This window comes from Aplidium turbinatum, chromosome 17 (assembly GCF_918807975.1).
Source record: "Aplidium turbinatum chromosome 17, kaAplTurb1.1, whole genome shotgun sequence".
NCBI lineage: Eukaryota > Metazoa > Chordata > Ascidiacea > Aplousobranchia > Polyclinidae > Aplidium > Aplidium turbinatum.
In genome coordinates, this window is record NC_137488.1 from 12,553,591 (window position 1) to 12,577,714 (window position 24,124).

At 35.4% G+C, this 24,124-nt stretch overlaps 2 protein-coding genes and 1 non-coding gene across 3 annotated transcripts; 2 read left to right on the plus strand and 1 right to left on the minus strand.

Moving 5' to 3' along the window:
• The first annotated feature begins 3,767 nt into the window (after window positions 1–3,767).
• Window positions 3,768–6,289, plus strand: LOC145786197 (uncharacterized). The gene is made up of 2 exons (XM_082597843.1): window positions 3,768–4,076; window positions 5,489–6,289. Exons 1-2 carry the CDS (start codon window positions 3,768–3,770, stop codon window positions 6,287–6,289), a joined length of 1,110 nt encoding a protein of 369 aa, XP_082453969.1.
• A 4,203-nt stretch (window positions 6,290–10,492) lies between these two features.
• Trnaf-gaa (transfer RNA phenylalanine (anticodon GAA)) lies at window positions 10,493–10,565 on the minus strand. Its single transcript has one exon. It is a non-coding gene; the product is annotated as a tRNA-Phe (tRNA).
• A 4,375-nt stretch (window positions 10,566–14,940) lies between these two features.
• LOC145786452 (phosphatidylinositol 3,4,5-trisphosphate-dependent Rac exchanger 2 protein-like) lies at window positions 14,941–23,725 on the plus strand. The gene is made up of 8 exons (XM_082598108.1): window positions 14,941–15,431; window positions 16,462–16,689; window positions 17,164–17,268; window positions 18,706–18,819; window positions 20,342–20,560; window positions 21,400–21,462; window positions 21,746–21,831; window positions 22,220–23,725. The coding sequence occupies exons 1-8, from the start codon at window positions 15,294–15,296 to the stop codon at window positions 22,404–22,406; spliced, it is 1,140 nt and encodes a 379-aa protein (XP_082454234.1). The 5' UTR covers window positions 14,941–15,293; the 3' UTR covers window positions 22,407–23,725.
• The last annotated feature ends 399 nt before the right edge of the window (window positions 23,726–24,124 follow it).

The following is a 24,124-nucleotide window of genomic DNA, read 5'->3' on the forward strand; positions in this document are numbered from 1 at the left end:
ATGGGATGGGATGGAATTGAATATAGCCTAAGGCATATTTTGCGATAAAAAATGGAAAATGTCAAAGATTAAATGGGATGGAAGACAATCTTCAATCATTTCATCTCAATTCCATCACTAACTTTCCAGCCTAACACGGTTTAACACATAAAAAAAATGTTAAAATAACTGGAGTAAAAGTTCCCGTTTGATTACGTTTCTAAACTTAATTCGATATTCGATTTGTATTGAACCAATATTAGGCTACCGCACGCGGTAACCAGTAAAGGCTACACTGACAGAAATATGCAAATGAGAACGTGAACAATCAATCAAATAGTTTAAGAAACAAAAACATTATGTGACAGCAAGTAGAGCGCCAACTGCGATACCGTGATAATAATAAATCAATCAATCAAGTTTATTTTAGTACGGTAGGCTATAGCTTCACGTACCGGCATGACTACGGTACATTTGACAAAAGTCCGAGACAAAATAGTAGGCTAGGCCTCTAGGCTATATCAAACAGTAGCCTAAACACATAGCCTAACTTCTATCCATATCAAAGCTACACATTGGAGGCACAAAAAAATGCGCTTATCTAAGACAAGGTGCCACCACAATATAACTTAAATAAAACTTAAACGATAGAATTGAGAGTACGCTTACCCCAATACAGACTACAAACACAAACTGGACAGAAATCAAGGCGAAAACGGAACACATAAACGCTGCCGATCCTATACGCTCCACCAACCCGCAAAACCATATTAACGATGGGCTACAATTGGAGGCATCGAAAAACAAATAGCCATCTAAGTGAGATGCCTCTGATGTTTCACATGAATTGACAAAGCACGGAAAACAGCCATTCCAACGCACTCCATCTCGCTGCGTTCCTTGTAGCCTACAACAAGTGTTGAGGTTGCACCGAAACAAGACTATATAGCCTAGGCTATATGCTGCAGGTTTTCTACTTTAGGCCTACTGTAACCTTTAACACCAGACGGCATGTAGCCCAACCCTTAGAAAAATACTGCTGTTAAATGTTTAGCTCAAATTAATACATTCAGCAGGTTGTCATGTGCTGCCTTATTGATACTTTTCTAGATTTTACACAAGATCGCGCAAAAGAGTAGCCTAATAGCCATTTTGGCTTCAAACGTCGAAACGATCTAATTCAAAGGTATTTCGATTAGGCTGGAGTAATTTAACTGAATAGTACAGTGGGGAAGCAGAGAATTCAATAATAAAACAAAGCAAAATTTGGCCTCTTAATTAACAGAAAGTGTGGCATGGTCCCAAGGGTTCAGATGGCAGTAGCGTTGACAGGGGGTTCTATTAAACTCGGGCCCGGGATAACTTTACGGGACCTATAACCTTTCCAAAGGGCCCGTGAACTTGATAATGCCATCGCGTAGGCTACTCATAGGATATAGTGCTTTTTTATTAAAAGTGTCGATTTGAAGCCCAGGAGTTTCATTGGTACCGGACCTAAATTATCCTCTCAACGGTCTTGTCAGCTGGTGAGCAAGCCCCCAGAAACGTTGACAAATAAATATTACTTCGGTAGCTTTTGGCATATTTTGTGGCTCAATAGATAACTGTTTTTGCCACGCACATTCTGTATTTGATAAAATGTATCCAATAAAAAGTAGACTTTCGTAAACGTTGGAGTTACAAGGTTCACTTTAGTTTCTATTACTTTTTAATCGCCTCAAACAGAATTTATGAACTTTCATTTTTTGATAAAACTTTGTATAGTGTTGAAAGCTATATATAACTTACTCTTTAAGTAAAATTTCGAAATTACGTCCGAGGTATCTTCATTTTCTCGAACGAGAGGCCTATAGCCTACAAAGCCCGTTTACATAATAGGCTACTTCTGTGAGCAATGGTATAGGACTAGGTTAATTTAATTTAATTGTTTAGTATCTAAAAAGAAGCGTTCTCCCTGGCAGTAAACACAAGGCTGAGTAAACGACTCATTAGAACAGCGAGCGATTGCAATTCACTAATCATCACGGTGTAGCTTCCACACCAGCCTATGACTATCCAATCAACTATATGTTTTTTGGCAGCCGATATAATATAGACTATAATTGTTTACTAGTTGAGCAAAAAAACTTAAAGTCAGCAAGGTTTTACCGTAAAGTGTATAGTGGGAAATTCATGCAATTGAAATTTTCTTATTCATTTGCGCCTCACTTTCTTTGATGAGACTTTAGTTTGAGTTGCAAAAACTTGTCCACTGAAACATTCGAAATTACTGATAGAAATGCTGTTTCAACGTATTTAAAAAAGCATTTTTTTATAGATATTTTTCAAGTGGGTCTGATAAACTTCGGGTCTGTTTTATATCTTGCTTACTTACTTTGGACACTTTGTATATACGTTTCATCATTCCGTTGAAGTCGAGGATCCAAAAAAAATCATCAGACTGAAAGGGCTTTCGTATCCATCAGATGGAAAGTTACATTTTTAATGTAACATATGTTGACTACTGATTCCAAACTGGTGATCGTCATATTTTTGGCAATGCAAGAGTTAAAAACAAGATATGATTTGAAAAAGCAAAGTATTAACCATTTAAAACAATTTTATTTGAGGCAGTTCACATTTCGATGGTTACTGCGAGAACTCAATATCCAGCAAAAGGATTTAAGCTACGGTGCTTTCCCAATTCTTCGTGTAGGCCTAATATATTAATTATAATTCGGTAAAGATATTTCTTAATTTTATTGGAGCAAAGTAAGTTTAATTTCTTTTTCAAAGAGACTGAGAAAAATGCAAAGCTTGTTTTTATGTTGCTTATTTTTTATTTTAATGTTAGTATGCAGATGAATCAGAAAATGCAATGTAAATTTTTACTTCTGTTTTATGGGCGTATATTTAGAATTTACTTTCGTTTGGTTTATCTAGCACTTCCTGACAAAACTGTGACTACAAAACAAATACATAATAATTACATATCTCCAAAACTACTTTCTTAGCTGATTAAATCATCAGGTTCTCTAAACATATCTGCTTCAAATATCGGAAGAATTTGTTAAAATAACAAAGGAAGCACTGACAATAGTTCACTTTTATGTCTCGTAAAAGTTTTTTCTTACATGTTAGCAAAGTCATATTTTTCAGTTTCTATATTTATGCTTTGATATCTTGCTGTAATTTTGAAATCCCATTCACAACGTTGTGTCGGAAATAAATGGAATTTCATCTTAAGGATAGATATTGGAATTATAACGACACTGAAGTTAACATCTGTCAATCATCGTTGTCTACGACGGTCTTAATTAGGACCACGTAATGAAGTCTGCCAAAGCAAAATCGATAGATCTACAAAGAAAAAAATTTTCCACTGTAATCTTACTGTTTATATTGCTAATAATCATAAAGGTTGATGATCCGACTTTAAAAGGGAAAGATCAGTTAAGACTTTTGCAGATTTTCGGGTGTAGGCCAGAAGTATGTAAGAATAGAATGTAGGTCTATTATGAAAAATCACAAAAAATAGTGTTAACTTTCAATGTGCATATAAAATTTTATAGGCAACTCAGTCTACGAAAAAAAGTATTTTTATAGAAAACGTATTTGAATGTTTTTCTAAGATATGTTAGGCAGCGTGTGATCACTAGTTTGTCAATTTATCAATGTTATTGTTTTGATTGTCAAAATCATTCAAATTGAAAGAAAGCCTCGGTAATATCTTGTGGATGTTTCAAAAAGTTTCACTGCTTTACAGAAAAGCCTGTATTTTATAAAAAATAATCTAACTACGTGATAAAATGGAAGCTAAAGAATTACCAAGAAATCAAAATGGAGAATCAACCGGTTCCAATCAAAACGTTCGACACAAGGAAAAGAGAAGAACAGAAAGTCTAAACAAAGCATTTTCAGAACTTCGCAAATGTATACCGAACGTCCCCTGTGACACGAAATTGTCAAAAATTAAAACGCTCAATCTGGCTTCGTCCTACATTGCTTATTTATCCGATGTTTTAGAAAATCCCATCTCAGGAGATGAACAGGGCGGAAAAGAATTCAATATCAACTTCAAAGCTAGAATATCAGGAAGAGCAAGAAAAAATAGGATGGTAAGTTGTTTGGCAAAGTATAAGCACGTAAACTAGTAGAGTAGCAGTGTGAGTTTTTTTGCCACCTAGCCAGCAAACCAGTCATTTTTATATTGATTCAACATCTGAAGACATTAAACTAATGCGAAAAAGGACTGATTTGCTGCCTTGGAGATGAAAATTGTTAACAAATTACCGAATCAACGACATTGATCATTCTTATAATTAGACTGGTGCCTGGCTTAATTAGTCTCTTTGATTCCCGACGTGGTTTGTCGATTTAAACTTTTTTTCTGTGGCAGCAAACTCGCCATTTAACAAAGCTGATTCATTTCTTCCCTTTGTGATTGTCGTTTGTTGACTTTTCGAAGAATTTTGCTAGCGCACATTATATTTTCATTTCAGAAAGGAAAATTCTGTGTAATGAAACAAGACTTCGCACAAAGTCTTACGTTATGAGTTTACTAAGTTTTGTTTTAGGCAGTCATTTTATTCCCCAAAGTGATGTATACCCACTGGAAAATGCTTGTTTTCCAAGATTGTTCGGATTCAGAATACTATTCTTAATGGCATAAATGATAATGCAAACATGTGCTTATTTTTAATTTTTCTTTGAATAATTAATTTTCATCTATGGAACAAGTTACAAATGAAACGCTAAACGCTTATGGTTCGACTCCCGGCTGATACCGGTTGTGGGAAATAGGCTACTGCCCACCTCTACTCAAGGTGTAATAAATTGGGTGGGCATAGTAGTTGAAGGAAAGGCGGCGAAGAGAAAGGAACTGGCCAACCTACTCTCGTTAATGCCGAATGATCAGCATAATGAGAACCTTACCTTCTCATCTCCCGATGCTTGGATCAAGTATGGGACTCACCTTTAGCTACTTAAACATGAGAAGTGTTAGCGTTTCGATAGCAGCTGCTCAGTGCTCAGTCGGTTAGCTCGTGACTTGACGTGATCAAGCGGCGCTGGTTCGACTCTCGGGGTATGCGCTTGAGCAACGCACGTTAAGGACTGCTCTCCATTCAGCGGCATCTAATAGATGGAATAATTCGCGGCAACAAGACTTCAACAATCGGAAACTTCACTCTATCAATTTCGGTGACCGGCCTGCGTCAATGATTCAAAGCCTCTACAAGTATGCGAAACTGCCAGGATTAAGCTCTGTAAAAAACTTTCCCAGTCCAAAGATAAAGGTTCAATCAATCAGCGTATAACTTAGTTTTGACGAAACCTTTAATTTAACTGTCTTTTGATGAAGCATTTTTTTTTTAATTAGAAAATTGATTTCAAAATGCTTGATATTGTTACATTGTAGCCTAAACGCGTCTATCAATTTTACTTTTTTGAAGTGGTATCTCGCGAATAGAATATTTTTTGCAGTTTTGGTACTTAGGTTGTATATTTTTAACTTCGTGTGTTTTTGCAGACCTTTTCTTCCAAAATTAAAGATTTGAAATCAGCTACACAAACTTCAACCGAAAACCGACCAGGATACGGATCACACGCTGTAAGCGGACAAAACTTAAAAAGAGGAAAAGGGCGAACAGGATGGCCGGAAGCTGTTTGGGCGGAAGCTTTGGAAAATGGCCCAAAATCTAGCGACTGCAAAAATGAACAATATTTTCCAACTACTCTGGCAAACCATTCAACAAATCTTTTTCTTTCACCAGTGCAAGCTCCTATTAATCAACACGACATGGATGTTCCAGGTCTTCGATCATTTTACGGAGAAGTCGAATTACTGCTCAATCGTCCAGAATATTTCCCCATTAACATGGAAAAAGAACAAGTCATTAACGCAACTGAAATGAAACTTTCAAGGGAACCAGATTATTTCTATCCAGATTCTACAGTACTAAATACTAACGAAGCTTTTGAAACCCGTACATTTTCTCAATTTGATGTTTCATCACCATCGCCTGATTCAAGGACACCTGTTGGACCAGATTTAACCCACACCTCAGCAATACCCTTTCCATTACCCCCCTTTCACTCAAATGATGTTTCTGGACCATTGCCATCTATTTCTACTCTATGCTATGGTGATAAATCACGAAACAATCAAGACCCCTTTCCTCAGCTATATGCCACTGGCAATGGTTTACTCGATTTAGATGAAAATGGCTTCGACAATAGTTGCATGCAAAATGGAGACGCAGATGAGCCTAACTTGATTGAACTGCAGCCTGTTATACGTTTTAGTGGAAAGTATGCTGAATTATGCTGATTACAAAAATGTAGCTAGGTCAAAATTTATTGGAAAACCTGAATGTACTTTTCTTGATTCATTAAATAATAACTAACACAAGCATAAGCGTAGGAGGTGCGAGTGCAGGAAGTGCGACCGCATCCTCAAATTTTTTAATTTGTCGAGGATTTGCTGGTTAGATCAAAATTTGGCCAAGAAATTTCAGCATATTTTAAAAATTTCAATAAGATTGAATTTTATTTTGTTTTTTGCTAAAACAATCAAGATTATCAAAACATTCTACTGTTAAATTGCAGTAAATACATGTAAAGTGTATATTAGCGTATTCAACTAAAAATGTGGATGTTTTAGCTTGTTGGGTTTCAAAAAAGAATTTTTAAACTTTTTGAGACTCGAACAGATTTGGGCACCGAATTGAACATTGAACACCGAACTGTTCAGATTTTGGACAGATTTTCTAAAATCTTAGACAAAGAATTCAGACTTCAGGTCAGGCCACATGCGACCAGCAAAATTGTTTCACGCAGCTTTTCAAAAATAGATGCTGTAATAATAGTTTTTGGCTTATTAATTTGATTATAGACCAAATATATCTTACAATTTTTCATTCTAAGTATATTGCAGATTTAATTCCTGATGAGGGCACACGTACGTGTCGAAAACGTTTGAGTCAATATGTTATATATTTTGATTGTGTGTAATACATTATGTTATACCAGCTAAGGTTATTTTGTTTTGCTTGTCTATAATTTGATTATAAATACGAATTAACTTTTTTGAATGCAATAATGTTGTACGATCTTTCAGCGGTTACCCTTAGGACGATTGGTTTTATTTTTATTTATGTGAATAATATCTGTTATCCGATAGTTTTGTCAATTTGGTACAACATTTAAAAACGCAATACTTTCTTTCGTATAACTATTTGAATGAGAGAGTGCAGACTCGACGACCTCCTACGCCTTCAGGGCTACGGTCTTTCGCACTCTCTCATTGGATGCACACTGTCAGTTTTTGTTTTATGTATGTTTCGGCGTTTCGCATCCAAACAAAAATAAAATGACCATCCATCCATCCAGTTACTTTATATAAACGTTACAACAACTCCTCAAACAACCAACGACCCGGGCCTGCAAAATAGAGCTTTTTCTTGTAGCTGCCCTTGTACCATTTTGAGATGGGCAGAAAGTTGAATTGCATGCAGTCAAATGTGTCTTTACTACAGAATTATTTAGGGACTACGCCACCTTTTTAATGCAATTTTTTATGACATTGTGACCATGGCAAGATAGTTCAATGTAATTTACGATTTTCGTAAATTAAAAGGCTGAGCACAACATAAAATTTTTTTCAATTTTATATGTAACTTATTAAAAAATATTTTCTATACAGGTAATCTTACGTTTCTGTGTGTGTTTGTGCATTGCTTGTTAAATTTTTGTCTAACTTTCTGTAGCCTATTTGCTTTTTGAGTTGATTTAACAGTATATACATGTGATCAACTATTTTGTTGCGTAAAACAACTTTGTATTGTGTTTTAACTCTTTTTTTTTTAATTATTACAACACAATGCCTTTGATTGCCTTCTTCAAAAGTTGTTTGTTTTTATAATTTGTTTTACTGCGTACTTTTATTCAAAAATTTAAGATTAAAGAAAATTAAATTTTATGCTGGCCTTTGCTTTAATATGTTAATATGTGAGAAGACGCAAGAAACACAGACAAGTTTGAAGAGTTTAATCAAATATTCACTTATAATGCAAGAAATTATTGCCATATAAACTATAACAACGTTCTGGTTCGAATAAAACTATTCATCAAATTAAGGGAGAACTGAAATCAGTATCTGAGCGTTATTGGGGTGTTTTACTTTGAAGAAGGTTGTGACAGTTTTAATTTTATTGAAATAAGTTGCATCAAGTTGCTAAAAAAATATTTATTGAAAATATTTAATTGAAAGGGCAACATCAAAATAAAACTTGGGCGAAAAAAATTTTGTTTGAGATAATTTTCATTGAAAAAATATTACTTGACAAATGACAACATAAATCAGGCGTTTGGTGCAAACATGAAATTTCTGCATGTTTCCAAATTTGAATAAAACTATCTATTTTCCTCATCAAAATACGTGTGGTATCGTATGCATCGTACACACGCCATTTTGAAAGGAACAGCCTATTTAAAAATCTCAAGCCGGTGAAATAGTTCCAAAACATAGTTTTAGGAATGATAGAAGTAGATATTCCACTGTCCTTATCAATTAACTGGTTTATGTTTTCTCAAAATATCCCGATAATACACTGGTAGTAGCCTATACTGTATTTGCATATCCTTTGAAATTAATAAAAAGGCCCACTGTTTTCACTGAAGGTGAAAACAGTAGGCCTATACTTTTCGAAACATTTGCTGAACATGAGTTTAGTATCTATATTTTGAGCTCTTTATTATTTCATCAGATTTATTGGTACTTTAAATAATGAATGAGAAAAGAAAGAAGCGAAAGACCTTACTGGGTCATCAATCAATCAATCAATCAATGGTTTATTTGACAGTAACAGGAACACAGTACATGTTTGAAATAGGCTATACAAGTAATACAACACACCCAATGCAAAAGTTACAGTTCAGTTGTTTTTATTTCTGACCATCATATCAAAACAATACACGTCAACATAGCAAAGGTCGAGAAAAGGGTAGAAGCGACAAAACGCGAACGTTAAAACGTGCTTGAGACCGAAGTAAGTTATTGAATTGAAAGAAATTGGGCACGGTGGCAACACCTTCAGAAAAATTTAAGATATAAAGGGAAAATAAAAAAATAAAATGTTACAAAAAAAAAACAAAACAAATAAACAACATATATTTAGGCTATAGCTTTATTAGCCCACATAGCTTTAGCTGATATATTTAAGATTTGTATGGTTTGTATAGATTTGTATAGATTTGCAAGTTTCCGTACCGACAGGGAGACAACGAGACGACCATACGGTCCACTAGTCAATTGCTATCAGTCTCAAATGTAGCCTAATTTGATTGTTTTTGCAAGCTCTCAATAACCACATAAAATAGCAAACCAATATTAAGTTCGATAGACAGGACAGGTAGTCTTAAAAACTATTGCACTCTATTTGCACAATGCTTGTTGTTTCAATCTCTTTCACCCAAATTTGTTCTTTTTTCTTCCCAGCTTATATTCAGAATTTTGCACAGGCAACGTTGTTGAAATCTTTCAAGAGTTGTAATATGGTTTCGGTAGGTGACCGGGCCTGCGTCAGTAACTCAAAGCCTCTACAAATATGCGAAACTGCCAGGATTAAGCTCTGCAAGAAGCTTTCCCAGTCCGAGGATAAATATTCAATCAATCAATCAATCAACCAAAGGGAGAGTTGTCCTTGAAAATCAATTCAATTCAATTTATTTTTCTTTGTCGGAAAACAACAGCAATGATAAAGTTACCAACAGTTTACGAGAATAAAACCAACAAAAGGAAACGGCGGCAAAACCAAAGAAGTTTAAAACGTGCATGCGATGTAAATTTAAAGGATACGTCGATGAAAGTAAATTTAAGCACAGCCACCAGATCTAACAGTTTCAAATAGATGAATTAGTTGAAAGAATCAGTTGCATCTACATACCAAATGCGTTGCTCAAGCGCGTACCCCGAGAGTCGAACCAGCGCCGCATGACCTTGCAGATCGTTCGTGAAGTCAGGCAACTAACCAACTGAGCTATCGGTGTGAAGGGTGAAAATCTCGGTTCCATATAGGTGTAGTGAATGCTAAGAAAGTTCAACTTTTCAAACAAAATCTATTCTACAGAGATAAATAAATAAAAAAGTTGCCCCGACCCGGGATTGAACAAGGGTCTATCGGATCTTCAGTCTGACGCTTTCTCACCTGAGTGATTGAAGCAGCGTGTTTTCATAAAAATTAAGGGCACGAAAAGCTACGTCATGACACTATCAAGTTGAACTAAAAAAATACAACATTTAAACAACAAACTACACACACTGTAAACTGCGATAAAGCTAGAAAAAAAATAACAACTTACATAGAAATACATAATAACAAAAATAAAAAAACGCTTGTTTTAACGTCACGTTTATAGCAAACATGACATTTATACCACAGACTGAACTTGGTCCAATGCTAGCGAGGTAAATGAATGCCGAAAAAACTCAACTTGTCTAATAAAATCTGTTCTTCAAAGATATATAAAAAAATGCCCCGACCCGGGATTGAACCAGGGACCTTCAGATCTTCAGTCTGACGCTCTCCCAACTGAGCTATCGAGGCAGGCGAAAATGAAAGAAATTGATTAAGACATGACCTGCATGCTTTCATTCATAGAAAAATGGCGCTAGAGCTTTAATGATTTGTTTTCCGGTTTTAACCTACATTCTGGGTTGCAGTTGCAAGTAATTAAATCATAACTTCCTACATAGAAAAAGGGCGCGAGACTGGTTATTAGTCTTAAAATAGTGTCAAGGAAAAGGTTAAGCACCTCTAGACTTTACACTTTAAAATCTAAACGTGCAATCATTCTATTTTCTTACATTTACCTTTTAATATAATTCATAAATGTAACAATTTTTGAAACCAAACAAGCGCAAATCTTTGCACAAACTATAATGTAAAACTGTTTCATTTCTTTACTACTGTATTTGTGGTTCAAGCAAATAATTCATTTTTAGACGTTATTGGTCCGGAATATAAATAACTAAAGTCTCGACAACGCAAATTCAACATCTTTTTATGTAACAGATTGAGTTTCGCTTCAGCATGATCTTTGCTTTCGATCTTTTTATGTGTTCGTAAAAATTTCCGATAAATCGTGTACTGAAAGATACAATACACAATATCATTAAATATAATTTACCTGATTGCAGTCATAACTGACCTTTTATACCTTCAAAAATAATTTCGATGCAAAAAACAGTAATGAATGTAACTATAATGCAAAAGTAAATTAGCCGAAGATTGTATGGTAGCGCAAGCTACATTCAGATGCTGGAAATAGTGACCTTTTTTTCATTTTATAGGATAACCTCAATAAGAACGTCTTTCTTCAGGTCTACTAGCTTTCAAAGATATGAAGTCATAAGTTACTGCATTAGCGAAAAAAGCAATACGAATCATGCGAACTCTTTGCCTAACCGTAAATGCAGTTTTTTACGTTGATCCTAGTCGTAGTGACGTCAATGATGTATTTCCTGTCGGGAAATGTTGAGGCACTAGATTGCTACACAGAATGTATAACAAAAAGCGCTTTATCTACAAAGACTCACAAGAGATGACGTGGGGACAGGTCACGATAAACGATCTTGAAATTTTCCAGAAGCCTTGGCCCTACTATCAAATTCCTTTCATGTTTTTGCCAAAAAAAAAATTAGAAATTTTTCAAAGGTAGGCCACTCTTGAAATAACATATAACTAGGTATAATTTTTAGCTTCATTCTGTCAAAATTATTTTCAAGAAAGTTTGTCTTCTTTGAAATTTGTCCTTGGCTGTGGAAAAACTGTTCTTGGTAGTGCTGACAATATTGTTTGATAAGCGGTGGGGTTTAATTGGATTTATCCTAGACCCAATAATGACGCATAGATATTTATGGCAAGGCTGACTTGTCAGAAAGTCAGTTTTGGGAGACCACACATTCAGTGCTCACTTTAAAATCTATAAATATATCCCCCAATGACTTAAGAAACAAGATTGCCGACTTCAATAAGATAATTAAGTCGGCGCCGTAAAGTGGGCAAGAAATATTTTGTAATAGTTTTAAAGGTGCGCCCAATCAGCAAACGATAGTTTTACTAATTAGATACGTGACGCCATTTTGTGTGTCATTCGTCGTGCGAGGAACCGGAAAAGGGCTGATGTTCATCCCACAACAAAGTACACCGTCTGAAACGTCACATGTTGGAAAGTTTGAAAATTTGTGGTTCTTAATTCATCTGAAGAAGTAAGCTTATTGTATTTTAAATATAGTTGTCCAGTTGGTTAAGCCATGAAATATTTAGAAAAGTGAAGCTAATAGTTTTATTTTTGTTTTGTGAGTTTTCTCGTCGTGTTCACGAAAAAAAACAAGGAAGAATAGATTAATTATTTCGATCAAATTCCTAAAATTTTAAGTTTATTTCATATTAGCAATTTTTGAATTGGTTGAAGTGATTTTAATTTTTGAAAATTTAAAAATATTTATTTAAGTTTTAAATCAGTCTTTGCGCGACTTTTCTTAACTCATGTCCTTTTGTTTTTATTTTATAGATATACTATAGTTTGATCCATTTGATATCTTTTGTAATGACCATAAGCTTTGTGAGAAGCATTTAACACGCTAGCCTACAAATAAAGAATATCTTTGGCTTGATCTATGCTTTGATCAGGAGCTCTATCCACTTATAGAATTAAGAAGGGTGGGTGATTTTTGGACAGTGGGCTAAAATCATAATAGCATAGTCATAGCAGCATAGCAGCAACAACAACTTTCAACTCGTCTTGGTCATTCCAACCACTTCAATGAGTGGGAGGGAGTTCACCCTCCTCACCCCCTTTGGATAGAGCCCATATTTGATATCCACAGTCACGAGATCAGACCACCCGGTTATGTTTGTCTCACCAATCTTGTTGTGGAATGTGGATGATTTACATTTAGTGGTAAAATATCATCACTAGCACCACCGTCAGATCATTTGGTGATTTTGAAATGTCTGCTAGGTGCCGCTAGTGCATGTCTGACAAAATATATCCTGTTTCGTCTTGCAACGTAAAACTATAGTCTATTTCTATATAACATGCACGTATTATTTTATTATCCAAGCAGGAGTAAAATTTAAAACAAACGATTAATGATTAACGTTGCGAAATTTAAAACGAAAGATTAAGTAAACCAAGTAACCAACACACGTTTGATAACCAGAGCAGTTGAGGGATAATTTATGCCTGGTTTCAATGAGATCATAGGGCCCCAAATCAAGACAGTTCTAAAAAGCGCACAATATCCAAAGAATAAGCGGCGGTTTCTTCATGTTCTCAGGCCCATTAGAACAGCTACGGCCTTCTAAAAATATCCTGGGTCCGGGTTTAAAAGTAGCCCCTGGTCCTCTGTCAACGCTACTGGTGGATACTGATTGGTTGAAGGTAACTTGTGTCCGAAATTTAAGTTTTAATGCAAAAAAAGTTGATTGTCAGCATGGAGACAACAGAGGCTACTCATTTTAAAGTACAGTAGGTACATATATTAAATTACATCCGGTTACTTTTCATTTTTCATTGAATTGTCATAAACCCGCCTCAATGAACACTCACAGTTGAACAGTGTAGTGCTGGGTGATGCATTTTTGCATCCACTACTTAGGCTACATCCGGAATGAAAAAAGCAAAGTCTGTTTTTGCTTCAATCATGCTTTATAGTCAATGCAGTGAGTTGCTTTTCACCTTTCGATAAAATGTAGTAATAGGATACATTTCACACGGCTCGTGATACTAAATGTTGCAATGTTTCCAAAAAAGGGCTGGTGAATGGTGTTATTAGCCTATCACCGTGAAGGCTACGAAATAAGAATGATGTGTGCTACACTGAAAATATTTTGGTTTTTGTGACTCACAGTTGAAAAAGTGCCAGTCTATTGTATGGTTTTACAACTGACCCGAAGTTAGTTGGTCATTTATGAAAGGTAAATAAAAAGAGCTGTTCTTTCACATTTGAAAAACTTTATTTGAAAAATTAGAGTAAGCTAATTGAAATCCTCACAGTAAAAATCCTTTACGTTTCTTTGTTTCTAACACAAGCTCTTAAATCTAATAAAAATATAAAGAAAATGAAATGTCTTTTGACAGGTATCAAACCCACAACAATGCTTAATATAACTGAACTGACTCGTGTGAAAATAAATTTGTTTGTATCAAAAAATAAAGAGTCCAAAATGTAGATACTAAACTTATGTTCAGAAAACAAACGTTTCGAAAGCTATAGCCTGCTGTCTTCATCTTCAGAGCTATAAATGCATGTGTTTAATATCAATGTAATGTATATTAAAATAATAAATGTATAAATAAATGAATTTGTTTGCTGAACATGAGTTTAGTAGCCTATCTACATTGTGGGCTCTTTATTTTTTGATTGGAGTAACCAGCCGTTCCAACCTTTTTGATATTAAATCTAGTTCTTTAAATGTGCTTTACAACTCAAAAAGCCCAATCTGGAATGCTAGTTCGACACAAATAGCAATCAGAGAATTCAACCACGTGACCATTCGAATTCATTCTCAATAGTGTTGTATTTTTGAACGACCACAGAAAAGTGCTTGCAGCAAGTACAGCAACGTTCAAGCGTTGAAAAACTGGTCAGGCTACCGTGAGGTTTGTTAATTTTGGTATGGTAGTAAGAAGAAGAAGTAACAACTTTAGTTGAGGATATGTACTTGCTTTATCGAACCATGTGCCTTCAAATTCATCTAGATCTACAGAAAAAGAATAATATCACAGCATGATTTCAGGAATGAGTCAGCCTCTGACAAAAACGTAACTTCCTGCTGTAGCTGGTGGAAACCGACCGTTCTTTCAAAAGCTTGGTGTGTATGTATTTCTTTTGACAAAGCCAACTCTGACTGTGAGGCAGCAGGAAATCATTTTGACTGCGTGGTTTCGTTGCTAGCAAAATGAAGTATTGTGGAGTGCAGCATAGGTGGAGTTATAGACTGGGGAATTTTCATAAACTTTTTCCTTTTTATCTGAAGTGTTGGATACGTACCGTCAAATCAAAGTGTTTAGCTTGAAGTGAAGTCAACGGTGGTTTGTATCAAGCATTCTCCGGAAATTCGACATGTTGTTATTAACCTGAGAATGATAGGCTATGTTTATAATACTTTAACTAATATTTACAGTAGCTAATATGAGGTCACAGCGCTTCAACAAATATTTTCTGTGTGTGCTATCGATTAACCTGAGCAGTCTAAAGCGACGATATTCTGTATTAAAAAAGTGAACACTTGCTTCCAATTTTGGTGATAAACAACTTTGTCATCATGCAAAACGGCGTCAAACAACTTTCTGATGCCTCTGGCCTTGACTTGAGCAACCAGTTGAAAATTCGCTCAAGCATTATTAAGGCTATTGTCCAATCAGAGCAAGAATACGTGAAGACTTTGCAGTTTATTGTAAAGGTAAGTATTGCCAAGACCAAATTGTGCTTCCTCAATACTTTTTTCCAAGTAGCTGTAATTAACCTGCAGTTATAATTTCTATCTTTACAATAGGCTACAGTAAACCAATAGAATTATGCATTGACGTGTTTGTTTGGCTGAAGTTGAAAAGCTATTTTCAGTTAGGGCATAAAACACGAGTGCGGGGATTTTCTTTTGTACCAAACTTAAACTTCTTCAAAACCTGATCGAGTTTCTAACAATAGCGTTCAAATAGTCTAAATAGTAAATGATTCCAATGCCCACTTTCGGTCACTCTAACCCAATGGTTTTCAACCTTTTTGGTGGAACGGAACCCAATGAAACATTCCAAAAGCTTGAGGAACCCCTGTTCAATAATTTAATTGCCTTATGCAAAAAACATCGTTTCATTAATAAAAAATTAAATTAAAATACTCAATTAATCATGTTCAGATTGATTTATGTACAATAAAAATACAAACTGTAAAAAATTACATTTATTCTCATAAAAAATTCAATGAGAAACTTGAGCCTGGTGTTTCTTGCACAAGTCTTTAATATTGGGTCGTGTGTTTGACAGACGCACAGGAACAAATCGCACATAAAAAAAAAGAAGAAAATTCGAGATCGCAGCGAACGAATTAAAATGTAGCAAATTTATTAACAGTGGCAAACCTAATCAATATTTGACTATATTTAAACAATATGCATATAATAATAAAATAAACTCTCGGATTTGAATGTAAACCTAGACTTACCAGCGGAACCTTAGGGTTCCGCGGAAACTTGGTTGAAAACCACTGCTCTAACCAAACGACAAGTAATTAAACATTAACTCCCTATTTTAATTTGAGAGCTTGTTTGTGTGTAACGTATTACCATGACATCAAGCAAGTTGACCATTGAAAAACTCAGTTGGCCTTTTCTTTGTAACTGTTTACAATAGTAGCCTACGGTTTTTGTTGGATTTCACATTTTGGTTTTGATAACACATTTTGGTTTAAACAACAATTTGTATCCTTAATTTCAGGTTATTAAACCAAGTCTTGAAATCTGTGCCGAACAAATTCAATACGAAATAGACGATGGGCACATTAGAGGTTTGTTCGGGAACATTAATGCTCTACTTGAAGTTCATCAGCCTCTTCTTGAGGAATTAGAAAAAGTGACTGGAAAGGAAAATGAGGACGCCTCTTCAGTGGAGGATCCAACAATCAGGCTCTGCCAAAGTTGCCTCGGCAAAATTTTTATCGATGCGGTAAAGCATAGGCTTAAGATGTAGGTTATTAGGAGTGTACAAAACAAAAAGCTATAGCCCACACACTAAATTTGAAAAGGCTACACATTACCAAATCCAAAGCACTAGCAGCACTCTAATGTGCGATGCCATGTATTTCCAAATATAACAACTTTATCATATGCTAATTGTCAATAATACCACTTTAAACGTTATCTTTCGATACTAATTTCCTTTTCTTGTTTTATTTTTCAATGGGAATGCGATTTTTTTAGTACAATTTCTTTCATCCAAACAAATAGTGTTTCCAGAAGACCTACAACTTACTGGTATCTAAGTTATGTCCTTCTACTTCTATGAAGAGATAATTTGAATTCAATTGCGTACATAAATACGGTACATATCAACAATTAACGTTGCAAATAAGACTGATCAAAGCAGCTAAAAGTATTTCGAAAGTCACCTTTGGTATTGAGTGCATATTGCATTGTGTAGAAAAGCTCTTTCAAAGTGTACGACCTGTACTACGCGAATTATGCAAGAGCGGAAAAGATTGCAGCAGATGTTATAAAGATGACAACACTCTCCGACGTAATGAAGGTAGGCTACTGTAATTCCATATAAAGGCAATTTGAAGTTAATGGAGTATGCATTATTAGTTAAGCTTATTTTTGTGGCTTGTGTAATTGCATGTACGCATAAAAAAGGTCAAAGTGCAATATAGCGAGAGCCGGTAGAGATTAAATCATAAAATCTATACTCATTATCTTTCTGATGTATGCTTAAAAATGTGCTGTTTGTGATTAAATTTCACCCATTGTTTAACTGATTGTTACTTCCTTTATTGACATTTTCTAAAGTTTCTTTATCGTGTTTCTTTGTTTGGGTATCTGACCGAAAGCGCAAGTATGATTGATTGATCTTCATCCTCGGGCTGGTTATGCTTCTTTAGGAGCTTAATCCTGGTAGTTTCGCATACTCGAAGAGGCTTTGAACCACTGACGCAGACCCGTTTACCGAGATTGGCAGAGTGAAGTTTCTGATTGTTGTTGAAGTCTTGTTGCCAGGGAATTATTCCATTCACAAGGTGCCGTTCCTGAAATGCGTTGCTCAAGCGTACACCCCGCAAAAGCCGAACTCGCGCCGCTTGATCTTGAATCGGGCGCTCAACCACTGAGCTAACTAGGCGGACAGTTTCTACATCTATTTGGAATATTTTACCTCATTTTATTGATGGTGTCCGAATTTCGAAATGAGCTTAAAAATTAAACTGAAAAATATTTCAATGTTTATCATTCAATTAGGAAAGCAACAAACTGCAATTAAACACATGTGTTTTAGTTATTTTTATAACCGCGTAAGAACCGAAGCCAAAAACTTTATAAGATTGGTGCGAAGTACAGTGGCTGGGTCCTATATTAGCTATTGCTATATTAATCAATAAACAGCGTAAGTTTTTGACATATCCTTTTAGCAGTTTTGCATGAGTCTCTTGGTGTTTCTCACTTTAAAGTTTTAAAGGATGTCGAAAACGAAACCACGTTTATTTTAACGCTAAGCAATTGTCTCATTCATACCCGGCCACTCTGTCTTCCAGGCTGACTAAAATAGCGCAAATAAACAACTTTATGCTCATCTGGTTAGCCTCATTACGACTTGGGCTACAGTTTATGCTAGTTACTTTTAAATTCCGTGCACCCTACGTCATTAAAAAGATAAAATATGCAAACAACATTGCACAATTTTATAACAGTGAGTACGGTATATTGAGGTTAAATGTCTTGTTCCCTGCATGCAGTGTCATTTTTATACTGAAAAGTTTGATAGTATTACATTTTTGTAATGTATTTAAATCACCTTAGAGGCCTACAACGTACACATACAATAGTGTTCGATTTTCACAATTCCTCTAGAAATAGTAAGTTTACAAGAGGGTAAGATTTATGCTTGCGTGTAAGTCAGAAAGGTCTACATTTCTAACAATTAGTTTAAATGTATTCATTTTATCATAACATTCATTGATGACATTGTTTTTAGAAATGGGATGACGCACTTCCATTTTCTGGGGAGAAGATCAAAGGCTCAACTACACTTCAAGTCTGTTTGAACGAACCGCTCAGTCATTTGTGCAAAGTTGGGGTTTTGCTAAAGGTAACTGCTTTACTTATTTATTGACAGTTATTTCAAAAGTTAGTGTTGGACGAGCTGTACAATTTAGCCAAAATGAAGTCGAAAGTTTGTACTCTTGCTTTATTTAGTATTCGAAATCTTGAAAAACCTACACTTGAATGCGCTGAGTTTCAAAAGATAACTTTCACAGGAAACACAAATGTTTTTATACTTCGTCATGACCACACAAAATCTTTCCATTTCCCATTCTGCAGGGACGTAACTAGGAGACAAGCGGGGTCACCTGTTCCCTATCACATTACTACGTGGTCCAAAATTGACGTCACATCCTGTATAGGGCCTCAAACAATAATGATTCCCATATTATCATCTAAGTACGCTTAAAGTGCCGTAGCCCCGAATGCTTAAAACTCTATAGCTATACCACTGTTCGTCTGAATTAGCATATGGTGTACAGTAGCCTACACTGTACACACTTGAACTAACCTTCGTGCACTACAAAAGTATAGGCTAACTGACTTTCTTTACTTTCATCAAAGCGACTCGAAACGTATTTAGGTTTACGTTTCAAACTGAAATGCTTCAATTAGTAGTTCCAACGACTGAAAGGAATTCACCACAGATATTAGCCTACTACCTGAGCAAGGTTGTAGTGAAGTAATAATAATGTTATCGTTTTATTTATTGTCGCTTTACAACAGTTATTGTCTTCTGGCGATATGGCTCGTTTTTCTGTGAGATACAGAATTTCATCACAATTTATTACCAGACTCTTCATCACATTATTACTAGACTTTTCCTCACTGTGTTATGCAAGAGGGTACACTATCGGTACCGTTCTGAATGTCCTTGGTATGACCCGACCTGGAATACTCAAATACAGTAGCTGTCTTGCTATGACAAAACAAGGCAGAAATTTAATGAGCAAAATGCTTGAGGAAGAAAGCGTGCGATTATAAGCACATAACAGCAATGCAAAAATGATGTAGCCTATAAGTTTATAACAAACTGTAGAAAAAGGTGAGATAAACAATAAGTTTCGATGGCAATTAAGTGACTTAAGTTAATCAATGTCATAACTTTAGACGGTCTTGAGTGTTTTTGGTTAAACCTTTTGAGTGGTTCGCTCCTTTTGATTAAATGACGTAAAACTTCTGAAAGTACATAGAATTGATGTCAAGTTGTATCTCTGATAAGCAAACCTTTTGAAGACATGATAGAAAAGGTCACGTGCATTCGCAAATGGGAGTTGTGCCTTGTTGTAAGGCCATATATGGATACAATGTAAAAATATATGACTGTTGAGCATTTTTGATTGCCCAGTGTTTTTCCTTGTAAGGAAAGTTAGATTAGCTTGTTCTGCCACTGTCTGACAGAGATAGTAAGCTTGTTAAACAATGTGGTTTTTAAAGTAATGAAATGTGGCTTTCAACAACGTTTGACAAATATATCCGGCTATTTCCACTGTATATTCCTGTGCATGCAACGTCTTTTAACAGTAAAAGAACAGCAAACAATTTGCAATGAACGTACCTTTCCTCAGGCACTTGCTGTTTTCACTTCAACAACGCAAGCAGATCTACAAGACGTCATCACTGCTTATTCTATCATGCACGCCACTGTCACTTCCGTAGAAGCTGGAAAGCGAGCGAAGGTACTGCAAGAAGCGTATGAAATCTACGATGCGATGCAATTAGAATGGGAAAACGCTGGATTAGTAAACAAGGAAGGATTTCTCACAAAAAGGGGAGGAAACGTTAAGGTTAGTCTGAACAAACCTTAAAAATTTCCGAGCAAAATACTTCAAAGAAATGATTCAAACATATTACCCATCTTACAGTATAAAAGTTCATAATATCATCTATTCGATATCAAAAGCCAAACAACTTCTCCTTTAAAGCTGGCACACTTGTACAACTATTTTTTCGTGCTCAAGAGCCACAAAGGTTCCTTGAGTTGTTAAGGCATAAACCAATACAATAAGGTCACCGGTATACGTGAGAACTGCCATACAACGCGCTGCTGGGGTCGAGGTCCGTGTTAGTGATATGTTTGTGCCAGGTGATCTCTTTTACGCTGCGATGTGCTCTTTCCTTAAGGCTTTTAATCAAAGTGTTATTGAGCACCTGAGCTCCTAATTAATACAAAAAAACAAAACAAAACAGTGATGAGATTTATCCGGTTTGCACCTGTAGGCCTACAAACCTGTTCTTTGAGTTTTTATGACCTCCTTACTCTATCTACTATATATCGGATTAATATGGAATGTTGCTGTGAAAGAACCTTAAAATATTTGGATTTTACCACGGAAAATCACCAACAACATTGCAGCATAACACAGTTGGAGCTCGATTTTACAGATAAGATTTGATGGCGTCAAAAAAGATTCAAAAATCCTTTGAAAACAGCTTTAGCTCATGTAAAATTCAGGTTTAAGATCTTCTGCGTTGGAGATAGTTGAGCAACTGCAGGAAAATGTGACACTACTTCTCTTGTTGGTCAATATAAAAAGCAAGATGGATTATATGCCACAGAGGTGCAATTGTTTAATTTTAGTTCCGTACAACTAACTTTTAATCCCAACTAACGTTTTTTATTTAGTCATGGAAAATTCGATGGTTCACGTTAAGAAGCTACGAGCTGAAATACTTTGACGAACCGGTGGTAAGTAAAGCATTCAACTTGAGTCGAAAGTGGAATAAAAATGTTTTTTGAATCAAAACGAAAACCCATTTCTTGGCCTTATGCCCCTGGTTGTAGAGTCGACAAAAATTGCTTCAAAAGTCAACTTGTATTTCATTTAGCATTGGCATAGGTAGCAATAGATGCAGAGAAAAAAGTTTTTGGATATACGCTCTTCTTCCTTCATCTTTTTAGGTAGTGAAACACAATGAACTTGTGATTGGTTTTCATGCGACAGAATGCATCATTTTATTATATGTTTCAGGATGAGAGATCCCTGGGAACATTGAACTTAAGGTGTTGCAAAAAAGTATTTGAAGCCGATGCTCAAGTGAAGCCGAATTGCTTTGGGTGAGTAAAGTTATGAACAAAAAATTGAATTAATTTAATTTTATTTGCAGATTGGGCGTTTAGACTCAAGTCCAAAAAATATAATATAAAAATGAAAAAAATTTCTTAGCCTATCTGTTAATAGGCAGTATTAAAAATTTGCAAGTTCAATCTTCTGTCAATGTGTGCAGATTTCAAATTAATGTGAAAAAATAATTAATTTCGCGATATTTTTATAAAACAACTCAGTACAAGGCAATGTTAAAAGAAATACAAAAAATGTGAATAAAGTCAAAAATGACGAATGAAAATCTCTTTTTAAAGATAAAGCGATCTAAACCTTTATGTAAAAAGAATTCGTCTTTGTACCGTAATCTACCATAGCTTACAAAAGTATGTTACTTTTTAGATTGGCGCTTCCCGACCGCACCTACTTTATCTATGCAATCAGCGAAAGTGAAAAGATAGAGTGGATTAATTTAATTGCTTGGAAGTTATACATGCTGCTTTCTGCTGAAGAAAAAGCTCGCTTAGCAATGTCTGTCCCAGTCTTGGGTCAAAACTCGTCAGTGATGAACCTTTTACATGCCAAGTGATTTGAAATCTCTTCTTTTCTTTGTAGCCTCAAACGTACATTGCTATATAGCAGAAAGTATATTTATCGCTTTCTGAAAAAATTGAAATAATGGTTTGATTTATGAAGAATGCCGCAGTAAACAACAAAGCAGTTTGAAAACATTGGTAGGCCTATGGTTTCGAGTTTATAGGCTTGTCTTCATGTTGCATCAAAAGGATATGAAGTGTTGCCAATGTAGGCTTTAAAACTGTTTTTTTTTTGGCTATAACAAATCGAAATTCTTCACAAGCAGTTAACCTGCTTTAAATCGAAACGAAATGTATGCATTTGAATTCTTGTGTTAAACACTCGTAAGCCTGAACATGTACTGCTACAGTGCTACATTCATGACTTGAATAAACCTACATGGTAAATTGTGTGTGGGTTCCGTTTACCTTTCGACTCACAATGAAATGAAATTACTTTTGCTTTGAACAGACCCATAGCCGTTCGATCCAAGGTGGCAGCCGCCCCTCTTGTCAAAAACGCCACATATTCTGGCAAAAATGTATAAATATTTGGGCAAACTATGTTACATAAAATCTATAAACTGCTTCCTTGATCCTTTCATGAAACTGTTCAAATCAACATGTCAATTTGGCGCCATGAAAATATAAAATTACCTAAATCTGACTAATCCATGTATGAAACTATCCAGATCAACATGTTCATTTATGCATCAACAAAATATTAAATTACCTGAATCTGATTAATCCATGTATGAAACTCTCCAAATCAACATATTAATTTGAGAACCAACAAAATATGAAATTACCTGAATTTGATTAATCCTTCTACAGTATAAAACTGTCCAAATCAACATGTTTATATTATAGGCACACATTATCTCAAGCTCAATGCAGATAGCTATTTTGACATGTAGCCTAGCCTTTATTTGCGCAATTTCTACGAAATCACTCAGAGTTGGACAAATTTTTGTTTTGCCGGAAAAATATTTTAGTCCCGTACGACTATGAACACTTGAACAGACCTGTTGTCCATAGCCTATATGCACTGAGATAATTTTAAGCTAACTCAATGCAGTACAATGATGCCATTGCTCTCCGCTGTAGAAATATATTTCGTAAATAGCCGGGTATTTTCCGCAGTTGGTTTATGTTTTCAATTGTGATTTTGTATTGCAAGCATATCAGGCTACACAGCGGTTAACCGCTTCACTATCATAAAAGGATATGAAATATTGAATGTTTATCACACAGTTTATCTTTCTTGTTTCAATAAATATGCTCATTTGTTACGCAAAATTTGCTTTCAGAGGAAAAATTAAACATTTAAGCTACAGATGAATTGCTTTCACAGTCAGCAATGCAGTGCTTTGTTAGGCCTACTGATCTATAGGCGTTGAATCAGTGTAAAAAGAGACTACGTTTCTGGCTGGATTGGCCATAGGCTACATGCAGTAGCTTTGACAGGGTAGAAGTCCAGGAGGTAGACTACTTTTGGACCCGGAGATGAATTTGAGGGCCTATTACCTTTCCAAGAGGCCCGGGAAGCTAAAGGAACCAGTGCGTATTCTTTAGATAGCCTACAGCGTGTTTTTTCTTAAAAATGTGTGTTGATTTAAGGTCCGAAAAACTCATCGGTATCGGGTCCAAATTATCCTCTCAACGGCCACTGGTGAAACCTTCCAAGGTTTAATAGAACTCGTATGATCAAGCTCAGAAACGTTTTTTAAAA

What these genes read in the sequence shown, in the direction of transcription:
- LOC145786197 (XM_082597843.1), top strand. Translation starts at nt 3,768, where the DNA reads ATGGAAGCTAAAGAATTACCAAGAAATCAAAATGGAGAATCAACCGGT. An exon ending in GAGCAAGAAAAAATAGGATG is followed by an intron (nt 4,077 to 5,488) that starts GTAAGTTGTTTG and finishes GTGTTTTTGCAG; the next exon opens with ACCTTTTCTTCCAAAATTAA.
- LOC145786452 (XM_082598108.1), top strand. Translation starts at nt 15,294, where the DNA reads ATGCAAAACGGCGTCAAACAACTTTCTGATGCCTCTGGCCTTGACTTG. An exon ending in AAAGGGGAGGAAACGTTAAG is followed by an intron (nt 20,561 to 21,399) that starts GTTAGTCTGAAC and finishes TTTTTTATTTAG; the next exon opens with TCATGGAAAATTCGATGGTT. An exon ending in AATACTTTGACGAACCGGTG is followed by an intron (nt 21,463 to 21,745) that starts GTAAGTAAAGCA and finishes TATATGTTTCAG; the next exon opens with GATGAGAGATCCCTGGGAAC.